This window comes from Nicotiana tomentosiformis, chromosome 8 (genome assembly GCF_000390325.3).
Source record: "Nicotiana tomentosiformis chromosome 8, ASM39032v3, whole genome shotgun sequence".
Classification (NCBI taxonomy): Eukaryota; Viridiplantae; Streptophyta; class Magnoliopsida; order Solanales; family Solanaceae; genus Nicotiana; species Nicotiana tomentosiformis.
Window position 1 is genome coordinate 105,497,271 of NC_090819.1, and position 13,957 is coordinate 105,511,227.

The window sequence follows — 13,957 nt, forward strand, 5'->3', positions numbered from 1 at the left end:
TTCCGAAATGGGTAATAGTTCTGTAATGTCATTTAAGACTTGCATGCAAAATTTGGTGTCAATCCGAGTAGTTTAAGTACGTTTCATAGCATTGGAAGTAAATTAAATAACTTGAAGTTCTTAAGTTCTTATGTTTGATTCGAGCTAGTCCGTTTTATGATTCCAAACTTGTTGGTATATTCGAGCGGGGCCCGGGGCCCCCGAGAGTCGATCGGACAAGGCTCGGACCATTTTGGGAGCTGAAGCAATAACTGAAACTCCCCTGTTCTGTCATAACTGCACCTGCAGTTGGCCAGCCGCAGGTGCGAGGCAAGCCTCTGCAGAGGCGGCCCCAGCCGGTCCAGCCAATTCCATAGATGCGGCTCCTTCTATGCAGATGTGGGACCGCAGAAACAGGAGCCCATCCGTAGATGCGGCCCTAGCCGGCCCAGCCAACTCTGCAGAAGCGGACACCTGGTCCGCAGAAGCGGATCCACAGGTGCGGCCTATGCACCACAGGTGCGAAAATCGCTGGGGCAGTGAGATTCAATTAATACGGGACTTAAATCATTTTCAATCATTTTTCTCTCACTCTTTGGGCGATTATTGGAGCTTCTTGAGAGGGATTTCCACCTAGCTTTTGGAGGTAAGTAATTTCTACCTATTGTGAGTTCAATACATAGATTTTGGATAGATTCCAACATGAAAATTGGTAGAAATCATGGGTAAGATGAAACACCTAGGGTTTGACAAGAATCAGATTTTTACCACGAAATTGACCATGAAACTTAGTGATAATCATATATTTATGTTCCTTAGGTCATGGGTAACAACTTTCTTTAAATATTTCCGGAATCCGAGCATGTGGGACCGGGGGTGAAGTTTAGGAATCTTGCAATTTATGTTGGGAAATCACTTAAATGGTGGAATTATGAACTTTTGACCATAGATTGATTAGTGTATGTAATGTTTGACTAGCTTCGAGTCGTTTGGTGTCAAATTTGGAGGTTTGAGCGCATTCTTGAATTAGGAAGTAGGCTTTGAGACGAGGTAAGTCTCCTTTCTAACCTTGTAAGAGGGAATTAACCCCATAGGTGAATTAAATAAATGTTTGTACCTATCTGTGGGGGGCTACGTGTGTACGTGGTGACGGGATTCCGTACGTAGCTACTATCATGTTATCGTCCGGGTAGTTTAGGACACGTATCATGCTATATTTAAAATGCTTGCGTCCTTACTTTCTAATATAATCACTTAAGTCATGTTGGAAGTTGATAGAATATTTATAGAAGGTTATACTCACTTGCTTGAGGATATGTATGAAATACTTGACTATAAATGGTAAATGTGTGTTTCCTTGAAAATAAATTGTTATTTGTGGATCGGGTCGAGCGCCTCGGTAGTAAATAGATGCATCTATGGCTCGCGTCATTCGACCCTCTGGCAGTGCATAATTTAATATTTTGTTGGGCCGAGCCGTACGACCTCGGCATAATTGCGCATGTTAATTATTTGGAACTCTCCATGATTTATACTGCGTAAATGCCTTGAAATGTAAGTTGTTAAATGATATTACTGAAATTTAAATTTATAATTTAGAAAGAAGAACTTATCCCTTCCTGTTATTGAACTGTCAGTATTATTCATGATATCCATTCTTAGCATAACACTTTAATTATTTTATTATTGGCCCTAGTAAGTGTCTAGTCAACACCTTGTCGCTACTTCTTCATGGTTAGGCAGGATACTTACTGAGTACATGTTGTTTATGTACTCATACTACGCTTCTGTACTTAATTGTACAGGATCTGAGGTTGGTGCATCAAGTTACCCGCCCGGCGCGCATACCTAATTTTGGACCGAGACTTCACGGTCAGCTGCCCCTTCTGAGTCGTTCAACAGCATGCCGGAGTTTCTCTTTTGTTTATATCTGTCTATTCTATTTCAGACAGTAGGATAGTTATCTTTTGTATATTCTACTAGTTGCCCACACACTTGTGACACTAGATCTTGGCACATGTTAGTAGACTTTGTTTTTGGGTTGCAGTTCAATAGTTATAACTGCTTTTAGGCATTTCTGTTTGTTTGCCTTAAAAATCCGTTATTTATCAAATGCTTTAAATTTAAGTAATGTTAGATATTGGAATTGCTTAATAAAAAATGGAAAATCACTAAGTTGTTTAGTGTTGGCTTGTCTGGCAATGGTGCTGGACGCCAACACGGCCTGACATGGAGTTGGGTCGTGACACGTACCTTAAGAATACATGAATGCAAGGTGACTCCCATCCCCATGAACTACCTTACTAATTGCCCATTCTAGTTATATTTAGAAATTAAGAGCTTGGTGATGGAATCTTACCTCTTAGGATGAAGACCTAGGGTGCTTCTCTTGACAATCTTCAAAGGTTTTAAGCAAGAATTGAAGAGTAATTTGATGAAGATCACTTTCTCCCTCTAGGACTCTCTCTCTCACTCTAAAGATATCAGAAATGAGCTCAAAACGGTCTATGGGATGTGTGTTAACGGAATAGGATCGGGTTTAAAAACCCCTAAAATGAAGCTCTTGAACAGGTTTTGTGGTCGCATATGCAACCACATAATGATTATGCGGTCCGCAAAATGATCGCGAAATTTGGGTTCCAAAACTGGAAAGGAACTGACTAGGTCTGCGGTCACTATGCGGCCCGCAGACCTGTTCTGCGGTCGCATAATGCACCGCAGAACGGTTCCCTCCGAAAAATCCCAAAGTGGGATATGCGACAAGAGTGCGGCCCACGAAATGGTTATGCGGTCGCATAATGGGCCGCAAAAATGCCATTAAAAATGGCCCAAAAGACTGCTCCACTATGCGGCCATTCTGCGGTCCGCAGAGTGGTTCTACGGTCACAGAACGGGCCACAAAAATGCCTACTTCTGCCCAACATTTTCCTTCAACTTTCCATCGCACTGTTCAATCCAAAAAGTCCGAACTGCGGCTCGCAAGCTTGCCGCGAAGAATTTGTACTACTATTAACCTCTACGCCTACTTCGACATCATGGAATCCGGGTTTTTAGGAAAACTTTTACGGGGCCTTACATCCTCCCCCACTTAAGATCATTCATCCTCGAATGAGGATCATGGTCTACTATTAGCACCTTATGCAACTCAGGTTTTCATACCCCACACCAGCAGCCCCAAATTTAACTAACTCCCCAAATTTCCAAAACATTCGCCAGAGTTTCCTTTGTAACTAAGCCTATCTACCTGTCAGAGAGCCCCAGAATCACATCCTAAAAACATGTACACAATCCAACGATGTAACATAACTCATAACAATACCAACCATGGCCTCATGTAAACAACATATAATCAAAAGGAACATATTTACATTAATTGAACAAGTGATACAAAATTCATAGGCGACAAGTTCATAAAAAGGATTACACAGCTATTCAAACAAGTAAGGATACTTCTTCTTCATCTGTTCCTCGGCCTCCCCCATAACACTTTTACGGAGGCAATTTATTTATTTCTCAACTTCCAAAATTGCCTATCAAGAATGACAACCGGTATTTCTTCATATGACAGTTCTTTATTAACCTCAACTGCCTCAACCAGCACAATAGCTGACGGATCTCCAACTACCTTCTTCAACATGAACACATGGAATACCGGGTGCACTAATGACATCTCGGGTGATAGCTCAAGCTTGTACGCCACCTGATCGATCCTCTGGAAGATTTTGTATGGCCCGGCATACCTCGTATTTAATTTCCCTTTCTTTCCGAACCACATTATACCCTTTATGGGGGAAACCTTCAGAAATACCCAATCATCTTCTTTGAACTCTAAGTCTTTGGACGAACATCCGAATAGGATTTTTGATGACGCTTAGCAGTTTTCAACCGCTTATTTATGATCTTAACCTTCTCCATAGCCTGATGGATGAGGTCTGGCCCTATCAACTCAGCTTCCCCAATCTCGAACCACCCAATGGGAGATCTACATCTCCTACCATACAATGCCTCAAATGGTGCCATCTGAATACTTGCATGAAAGCTGTTGTTATAAGCAAACTCTATGAGTGGCAAATGATCATCCCAGCTACCCTTGAAGTTAAGAACACAAGCACACAACATGTCCTCAAGCGTCTGAATAGTCCGCTCTGCTTGCCCGTCGGTCTGTGAATGGAAGGTTGTACTAAGATTTACCTGAGTACCCAAACCTTGATAAATTTCTTCCAAAAATTGGCCGTGAACTGAGCCCCTCGATCGGAGATGATAGAAACTGGAGTGCCATGCAGCTTGACTATTTCCTTGATATATAACTGAGCATACTATTCCGCTATGTCAGTAGATTTAACTGGCAAGAAGTGTGGTGATTTCGTGAGTCAGTCCACGATCACCGAAATTGAGTCAAACTTGTGCGGAGTGCGCGGTAACCCTACCACGAAGTCTATATTAATCATTTCCCACTTCCACATTGGAATTTCTATGTTTTGTGCCAACCCACTAGGTCGTTGATGTTCGGCCTTTTCTTGCTGACAATTTGGACACCTTGCCAGAAAGTCCTACACAGTCCTTTTTATGTCATTCCACCAATAGACTTCCTTGAGATCATGATACATCTTTGTAGAACCTGGATGCATGGAATACCCAGAAGTGTGAGCCTCGGTTATGATTCTTTCCCAGAGACCATCTACATTCGGAACACATAGTCTTCCTTGGTACCTTAGTGTACCATCATCCATGCCAAGCGCAAAATCCATAGTTTTATGTATATGAATCCCCTCCTTCAGCTGTACCAACATTGGATCGTTGTATTGCTTCTCTTTGACTTCCAAAATAAGTGATGATTCGGCCCTATTTTGAACAATTACCTTTCCTTCACTAGAGTCCGCAAAACGAACTCCCAAACTGGCTAGCAGATGAACCTCCCTGGCCAACGGCCTTTGACATGACTCCCAGTGAGCCAAACTACCCATAGATTTCCAGCTAAGAGCATCCGCCACAACATTTTCTTTCCCCGGGTGATACAGAATATCGATGTCGTAATCCTTGAGTAACTCAAGCCATCTTCTCTACCTCAGATTCAGCTCCTTTTTCTTGAAAATATATTGGAGACTCTTGTGGTCCGTGAATACATCCCCATGGACCCCATACAAATAATGATGCCAAATCTTCAAAGCAAAAACCACCGCCGCAAGTTCTAAGTCATGAGTTGGATAGTACTTTTCATGATTCTTGAGTTGCCTAGAAGCATAAGATACAACCTTGTCGTGTTGCATTAATACACACCCAAGGCCGATCCTTGAAGCATCGTAATATACCATAAACCCTTGTGTACCCTCTGGCGGGGTCAACACCAACGTCTTAGTCAATCTCTATTTCAACTCCTGGAAGCTCCTTTCACAAGCATCAGACCATTGGAACTTAACCGCTTTCTGAGTCAATTTAGTCAATGGAGAGGCAAGAGTAGAGAACCCCTCCACAAACTTCTTGTAATACCTTACTAAGCCGAAGAAGCTACGAATCTCGGTTGGCGTTGTAGGTCTAGGACAATTCTTTACTGCTGAAGTCTTTTGAGGATCAAACTTAATTCCTTCTATAGAGAATACATGACCCATGAATGTGACAGATTCGAGCCAAAATTCACACTTTGAAAATTTTGCGTACAATTGGTGCTGATGAAGAGTCTGCAACACTGTCCTGAGATGATCGGCATAGTCCTCCCGACCTCGTGAATATACAAGAATATCGTCAATGAATACTATCACAAAGGAGTCGAGGAAAGGCTTGAAAACCTGATTCTTAATATCCATGAAGGCAACCGGGGCATTTGTTAGCCCAAAAGACATTACAAGAAATTCAAAGTGCCCATACCGGGTTCTAAAAGCTATTATCGGAATATCTTTCTCCCTAATCTTTAATTGGCGATACCCAGACCGTAAATCAATTTTGGATTAATATCTAGCACATTGTAACTGATCAAACAAATCATCTATTCTTGGTAACAGGTATTTATTTTTTATTGTGACTTTGTTGAACTGCTGGTAGTCAATACACATCCTCAATGATCCATCTTTCTTCCTCACAAAGAGGACCGGTGTGCCCCATGGTGACACACTCGGTCGGATAAAACCCTTTTCTAACAAATCCTTCAATTGCTCTTTTTGTTCTTCAATTATGTTGGTGCCATCCTGTAGGGCATAATAGGATATAGGTTGCGTGCGTGTCATCACATCAATCCCAAAATAAATCTCCCTATCTGGCAGAATCCCAGGGAGTTCATCAGGAAAGACCTCTGGAAATTCATTCACAACTGGCACAGACTCGAGTGTAGGTGCCTCAGCATCGGTGTCTGTAACCCAGACCAAGTGATAGATACACCCGTTGTTAATAATCTTCTTGGACTTAAGGTAAGAAATAAACCTACCCTTCGGCACCACATTATCCCCCTTCCACTCAACAACTGGCTCATTTGGAAATTCAAACCTCACGGTTCTAGTTCGGAAGTCGAGCTTAGAAAAACATGAATAAAGCCAATCCATCCCCATAATTACATCAAAATTGACCATCCCCAATTCAATTAGACCAGCCAAGGTGTCCCGACCAAGTACCGTGACGATACAGCCCCTATAAACAAGCGCGGCCACAATAGACTCACCAACCAGAGTAGATAGAGAGAACGGCTCTGGAAGTTTTTCCGGTTCTATCCCAAATTCCATAGCAGCATAGGACAAGGTGGAACCAAGGTCAATAAGAGAATATACATCATGAGTTTGGATAGTCAATATACCTGTGACAAAAATCTGGAGAAGCCTCTACAGTCTGGCGACCACTCATAGCATAGAAATGGTTGGGGTCCTCCTGAACTCTGCGCACCACCCCTAGCTGCACCACGCCCTGCTGGTGCTGGAGTGCCTCGAGCTGGAGGGGGTGATGAAGATGTAGCAGCTGCAGAACTAGATGGTTGTGTTGTGCCCCTTCCTGTACCCTGCCAGGATGAATGACACTCCCTCTAAATATGACCCATCAATCCGCACCCGTAACATATAGGTAAGTCCATGTAGCAGATACCCCGAGTGCATCTTCCCACACCTGGGGCATGGGGGCCTCTGCTGCTACGGGAGTCTCCTTCTTGATCGGCCCTGCTGGTGGGGTCCTTTGCTGCCCTGATTGGGCCTGAAGTGACTCCCCTGCTGCTGACCGTGCCCCACTGTTGGTGCACTGGCTGAAGACTGAGTAAGAGTCTGGGATGGCCCTGATCACCCCCCTTGAAAGATGATCTTCCCCCACCAAATGACCCCCCCAAAGTTGCCCGCGGATCGGTCCTTACTGCTACTCTCTCGCTCGATCATGTTCTTCAACTTACGGGTCTCTGTAGCTTGAGCAAAGGCCACCATCTTTCCATAGTTCATATAAAAATTTAAGGCAGTTGTGACAGCCTCATTAATAACCAAAGGGCTAAGGCCCTGCACAAACCGACGCACTCTGGCCTCCATAGTGGGCATCATGTGAATAGAATATTTTGACAGGTGCGTGAACTCCATGTGATACTCCCACACACTCTTACTCCCTTGCTTAAGATTCTCAAACTCTGCGGGATGGGCTGCCCTAGTCTCGGTAGGCACGAAATGGTCTATAAAAGCATCAGTAAACTCACTCCACCTCGTTGGAGGGCTCCCTTCCTCTCGAGAGTCCTCCCACAGCTCAAACCAAGAATATGACACCCCTTTCAGTCGATAGGCAGCCAACTCCACTCCATTCGTCTTAATAGCACGTACAATCCAGAGAGTCTAATGCATCTCATCAATAAAGTCCTATAGGTCCTCCTCGGGTTTAGCACCCGTGAACACCGGAGGATCCAACTGCAGAAACCTGATCACCCTAGAACTAGTAGAATCCCCTTGTGGGCTAGAAGGTGTGGGTGCAACATTCGACCTTGGGCCTGAGAGGCCACTATCTGAGTCAGCATCTGAATATCTCCCCTAAGATCCCCATCAGAAATACCAGAACCGGAAGCTGGGGCTTGAGATGGAACCGAAATATCAGTTAGAGGAACCGCTGCACCTAGTTTACCCGCCTCACCAAGTAAAAGGTCAACTGCCACTCCTAAGGCAGCATTGGCTCCTTCGCCAGTTCTTGCTCTCTTCTTAGGTGCCATGTACTGAAAGTTAAAGGAATGCACGAGTTAGAGGAGGAACAGTTTCACAATCCGTTTCATCGCACGATTCAGAATATTAAAGAAGGGTATTGCTGCCAAAATAGTCTTTGGCTATTTGCAAAATAGCCATTTAACCCCCAAATTTTGTTTTAACCCTAAAATTTTTATAATTACACTTTTTCCCTATTTTCAACTATAAATACCCCCTCATTCTTTTATTTTTCTTACAAAATCATCAATCTCTCTCAATATCTCTCTAATATTCTTCTATAATTACTTACTTAATTGTTACAATTTGTGCAAAATTGTGAAGTTGGTGAATTGAAGTCTTCAAGTCTTCAACGATAATTATGTTGGAAGTCGGGGGGTACGGAAAGTTTGACTAGACACATGTTGCTACACCTTCAAGATAAAGCTAGATATTTTCGTATGAAAGTTTTGGCCGAGGGGACAAGTGCACCTAGTATGGCTGACCTTAGTACCAGGTCAAATCAATTTCAACCGGGAATTAACATTGTTACCGGTGGTATTTTATATTATGATCCAAAAAATGATCGGGAAGAATTGGCAAAAATGGTTACTATTATGTGCTTACCTTATAGTTTTCCTTCTAACCCTCACTTTGTGTATTATATTAGAAAAGTTTATAATCCTACTTATAAAGGTTTTCCTCGCACAACCGTTAATAGTGATATATATAAATATAAACATGAATATGAACAATATTTGCGCTATTTATTTACTCATATAAATTGTCGTGTTGCTATTACAACTGATATTAGTAGAAGTGGTAATGACTGTGATTACCTTACTGTTACCAGTCATTGGATTGATGAGGATTGGATAATGCAAAAGCGCATTATTGCTTATAGAATAATTAATTCACTTCACGCAGGGCAGTTTATTTCTAGCACGATTACGGATATTTGTAGATATTTTTGCATTAATGATAAAATAATATCAGTTTCAATGGATAATGCGACTAGTAACACAAATGTTGTAGCCTTGCTTACCACTACACTAAGTCCTGCATTTAGTAACATTTTTCATGTTAGATGTATTTGTCATATTTACCATTTAATTGTAGGTGATGGTATGCGAATTTTAAATGTTGAAATTGAAAAGGATAAAATGGCTCATAATTGGCTTTTTTATTCAAACTGTAGAAGTAGACTTAGAGAATATTTTAAAAGATGCGATGAATTTGGCCTAAGAGAAAGAAAGGTTCCTAAACCTTGTCCAACTAGATGGAATTACATGTATGAAAGTTTAGTTGTTGCATATGAATATAGAAATCCCATAAACTCAACGTTTAATGCTCATGTAAGTGATGATGATGAGCACCTTACAAATGCGGATTGGGCTAATGTTAAAATACTTGTAGATTTTTTAGAAAAATTTCATATTGCTACAAATGAATTTTCTGGGCAATATTATCCTACTATTTCTAACTGTTTAGTTTATATTGCAGAACTTGCAAATTTGTTTGATCATTTTTCAGAGGGTGGGGAAATTTATTAACTTGCTATTGATTCCATGAGAAAAAAATTTAAAAAATATTTTTTCCCTATTCCCCCTATTTATGGTGTTGCTGCATTGTTAAATCCTACTATGAAATTAGGAGGTCCTCAATTTTGGTATGAAACTGTTTATAATGGTTTAGCACTTGAAGATGAGGAGTTGTCTACACTTGCGGACGCAATAGCCTCAATTAAAATAAATGTTCAAACTATTTATAATGCTTATCAAGTTGCATTAGATCATGCTAGACCAAATGTTCCAACTCCTTCTTCTTCTAGTTCTCAATCATCTAAAAGAACTGCGGGAGTAAGAGCACTTAGTGCTTGGGCAGGGTTCAGGGGTTCTCAAGGTTCTAGTACTAGTGATTTTTCACAATTAAATGAGCTTGAAGTTTATTTATCACAGGGAATTGAGGAAGTGAATCCCGACGACTTCTTTAATATTTTGGAATGGTGGAAGGACAAAGAAAAACACTTTCCGATTCTTTCAAGGATGGCCCGAGACATTTTAACTATTCAAGCTTCAACAGTGGCATCAGAGAGCACTTTCAGTCAAGCAAGACTTCAACTCAGTGATTATAGAGCGTCTATGAGGGAGAGCTTGGAAAAATCAGTACTTTTCAGAGATTGGATCTGTTCGGAAAGAAGAAATTTTGGACTTGATGAATCACAACCAGAGGTAGACGAAGCTTATGAAGAAATGCTAGCTGAACTTGCGGAGGATGATGCTTCTCCTGGAAGCGGTAATGACCAAGCTTCATTTCCGCCACCACCAACGGAAATTCCTCTGGACCTTGAAGGATTTATGAAATTTGTAAGAGATACCATGAAAATTAATATGTAACTCTCTCTCTCTCTCTCTCTCTCTCTCTCTCTCTCTCTCTATATATATATATATATATATATATATATATATATATATATATATATATATATATATATACATCTTACTATATACATAGTATATAAGCCATATTCGATAGTATACATCTTACGATATACTATATATACATCTTATAGTATAGTATATATATATATATATATATATATATACATCTTACTATATACATAGTATATAAGCCATATTCGATAGTATACATCTTACGATATACTATATATATATATATATATATATATATATATATATATATATATATATCTTAAGATGTATATATAGTATATAAATCGAATATTAATGTATAAATCTTAAGATGTATATATAGTAAATCGAATATAGCTTATATATCTTAAGATGTATATATAGTATAGTATAGTATATATATTATAACGCATTGCTTTGATGTATATATAGTATAGTATAGTATATATATTATAACGCATTGCTTTGAATATATCTTTACAATATTTTTGTCTTTAAATTTGAATTAAAAAATTTAGGTGACAATTCTATAATATATTTTACTAGGAATAGCCTTAGATATTTTTATTACCATTTATTTCTCTAACTTGTATAAAAATAATTTAAAAAATAAAAAATTTCCGTTGGTCCCGCTTAGGACCGTTTGAGCCCATTTGGGCCCGCTTAGGACCGTTTGGGCCCACTTAGGCCCGGGACCGGCCCACTTAACATGGGACCGCTAGTTCGTGGTCCCGGTCCCGGACCGGTTCCAACGAGAAGCCCGCGAAGCCCGGAACCGCTTAGGACCGGCCCACTTAGGACCGGACCACTAAGGATCGGGCCCCGCGAAGCCCACTTAGGACCGGGCCCGACCCACATGCCAACCCTATACCCAGCCTATTTCTATTCCACCGTATCGCATGGCTACAAAAGAATTGAAAGAACAGTTTGAAGAGTTACTAGAAAAAGGGTTCATCAGACCGAGTGTATCGCCTTGGGGTGCACCGGTATTATTTATGAAGAAGAAGGATGGTACAATGCGAATGTGTATTGATTATCGTCAATTCAACAAAGTCACTATTAAGAACAAGTACCTGTTGCCATGTGTTGATGATCTATTTGACCAGCTGCATGGTGCTAGGGTGTTCTCTAAAATCGACTTGAGGTCGGGGTACCATCAGTTGAAGATTCGAGATTCGGATGTTCCGAAGATTGCTTTGCAGACTAGATATGATCATTATGAGTTTCTGGTGATGTCTTTCGGTTTAACTATTGCCCCGGCAGCATTTATGGATTTGATTAACAGGGTATTCAGGCCATATATTGATTCGTTTGTCATTGTCTTCATTGATGACATCTTGATTTACTCACGCAGTAAGGAGGAGCACGAGCAGCATATGAGAGTGGTGCTTCAGACATTGTGGGAACAAAAGCTATATGCTAAGTTCTCCAAATGTGAGTTCTGGCTAGAGTTTGTATCATTTTTGGGGCACATTGTATCGGGTGAAGTAATTAAGGTTGATCCCAAAAAGATTGAGGCAGTTCAGAATTGGCATCGTCCCACTTCGGCGACTGAGATCAGGAGTTTTCTGGGTTTAGCAGGTTATTATCGTCGATTCGTTGAAGGTTTTTCATCTATTGCAGCGCCTTTGACCAAATTAACCCAGAAGGTTGCTCCGTACCGATGGTCCAATATATACAGTGTATTGTGACGCTTCACGCGTTTGTCTGGGTTGTATATTGATGCAGGAAGCGAGTTATTGTATATGCTTCACATCAGTTGAAGCCCAATGAGAAGAATTATCCAGTGCATGATTTGGAGCTAGCTGCTATTGTTCACGCTCTTAAGATTTTGAGGCATTATCTTTATGGGGTTTCTTGTGAAGTTTACACTAATCATCATAGTTTACAGCATTTGTTCAAGCAGAGGGATCTAAATTTGAGGCAGCGCAGATGGCTTGAGTTACTAAAAGATTATGATATTACTATCATGTATCATCCGGGCAAAGAAAACGTGGTTGCAGACGCCTTGAGTAGGAATGCGGAGAGTATGGGTAGTTTGGCTTTCATTTCAGCAGAGGAAAGGCCATTAGCTTCGGATATTCAGTCTTTGGCCAACAGACTTGTGAGGCTGGATATTTCATAGCCCAGCCGAGTTCTTGCATGTGTTGTGGCCCAATCTTCACTATTTGAGCAGATCAAGGCTCGCCAGTATGATGATCCACACTTGATGGTTCTTCGAGAAACAGTACTACGAGGTGGTGATAAGGAAGTTATTATTAGTGCGGATGGTGTTCTGCGACTCCAGGGTCGTCTATGTGTTCCTAATGTGGATGGACTGAGGAAAAAGATCCTAGAAGAGGCACACAGTTTCAGGTATTTTATTCATCCGGGTGCTATGAAGATGTATCGTGATCTAAGGCAGCATTATTGGTGGCGGCGAATGAAAAAGGACATAGTTGAGTATATAGCTAGGTGTCTGAATTGCCAGCAGGTTAAATATGAGCACCAGAGGCCAGGTGGCCTATTTCAGTAGATGATTATACCGGAGTAGAAATGGGAACGCATTACTATGGACTTTGTAGTTGGGTTGCCACTTACCTTGCGGAAGTTTGATGCGGTTTGGGTGATTGTTGACAGGTTGACCAAGTCAGCACTGTTTATTCCGGTTGTGACTACATATACTTCAGAAAGGTTGGCCCAGAATTATATTCAGGAGATAGTTCGGTTGCACAGTGTGCCAATTTCCACCATATCAGATAGAGGTCCTCAGTTTACTTCACATTTTTGGAGAGCAGTACAGAGTGAATTGGGAACCCGTGTAGAGCTCAACACAACTTTTTATCCGCAGACTGACGGACAGTCAGAACGTACAGTTCTGATTTTGGAGGATATGCTCAGGGCATGTGTGATTGACTTTGGAGGTTAGTGGGATCGTTTCTTTCCTTTGGCCGAGTTTGCTTATAATAACTGTTACCAATCCAGCGTCCAGATGGTTCCATTTGAGGCTTTATATGGTCGGCGATGTCGTTCGCACATCGGATGGTTTGAGCCCGGTGAGGCTAAGTTATATTGTACTGATTTGGTGAAGGATGACTTGGAAAAGGTAAAGTTGATTCAGGAGCGACTTCGTATAGCACAGTCTAGACAGAAGAGTTACGCGGATCAGAAAACACGTGATTTATCATTTATGGTAGGTGAAAAAGTTCTCTTGAAGATTTCGCCGATGAAGGGAATCATGATATTTGGTAAAAAGGGGAAGTTGAGCCCAAGGTTTATAGGCCCATTTGAGGTGTTGAGACGAGTTGGGGAGGTTGCTTATGAGCTTGCATTACCTCCCAGTCTATCGGGAGTTCATCCGGTTTTTCATGTATCTATGCTCCGGAAGTATCATGCCGACCTGTCACATATGTTGGACTTTAGCACAATTCAGCTAGATAAGAGTTTGGGTTA

The 13,957-nt window shown here is 41.2% G+C and overlaps 2 protein-coding genes across 2 annotated transcripts; both read right to left on the reverse strand.

The window, feature by feature from the left end:
- Positions 1-4,529: 4,529 nt before the first annotated feature.
- LOC138897952 (uncharacterized) lies at positions 4,530-4,943 on the reverse strand. The gene has a single exon (XM_070183979.1). It carries the CDS (start codon positions 4,941-4,943, stop codon positions 4,530-4,532), a length of 414 nt encoding a protein of 137 aa, XP_070040080.1.
- Positions 4,944-5,921: 978 nt separating this feature from the next.
- Positions 5,922-6,686, reverse strand: LOC138897953 (uncharacterized). The gene has a single exon (XM_070183980.1). It carries the CDS (start codon positions 6,684-6,686, stop codon positions 5,922-5,924), a length of 765 nt encoding a protein of 254 aa, XP_070040081.1.
- Between the last annotated feature and the right edge of the window lie 7,271 nt (positions 6,687-13,957).

Coding starts and splice junctions, on each gene's coding strand:
- LOC138897953 (XM_070183980.1), bottom strand. CDS start 6,686: ATGGAATTTGGGATAGAACCGGAAAAACTTCCAGAGCCGTTCTCTCTA.
- LOC138897952 (XM_070183979.1), bottom strand. CDS start 4,943: ATGGGTAGTTTGGCTCACTGGGAGTCATGTCAAAGGCCGTTGGCCAGG.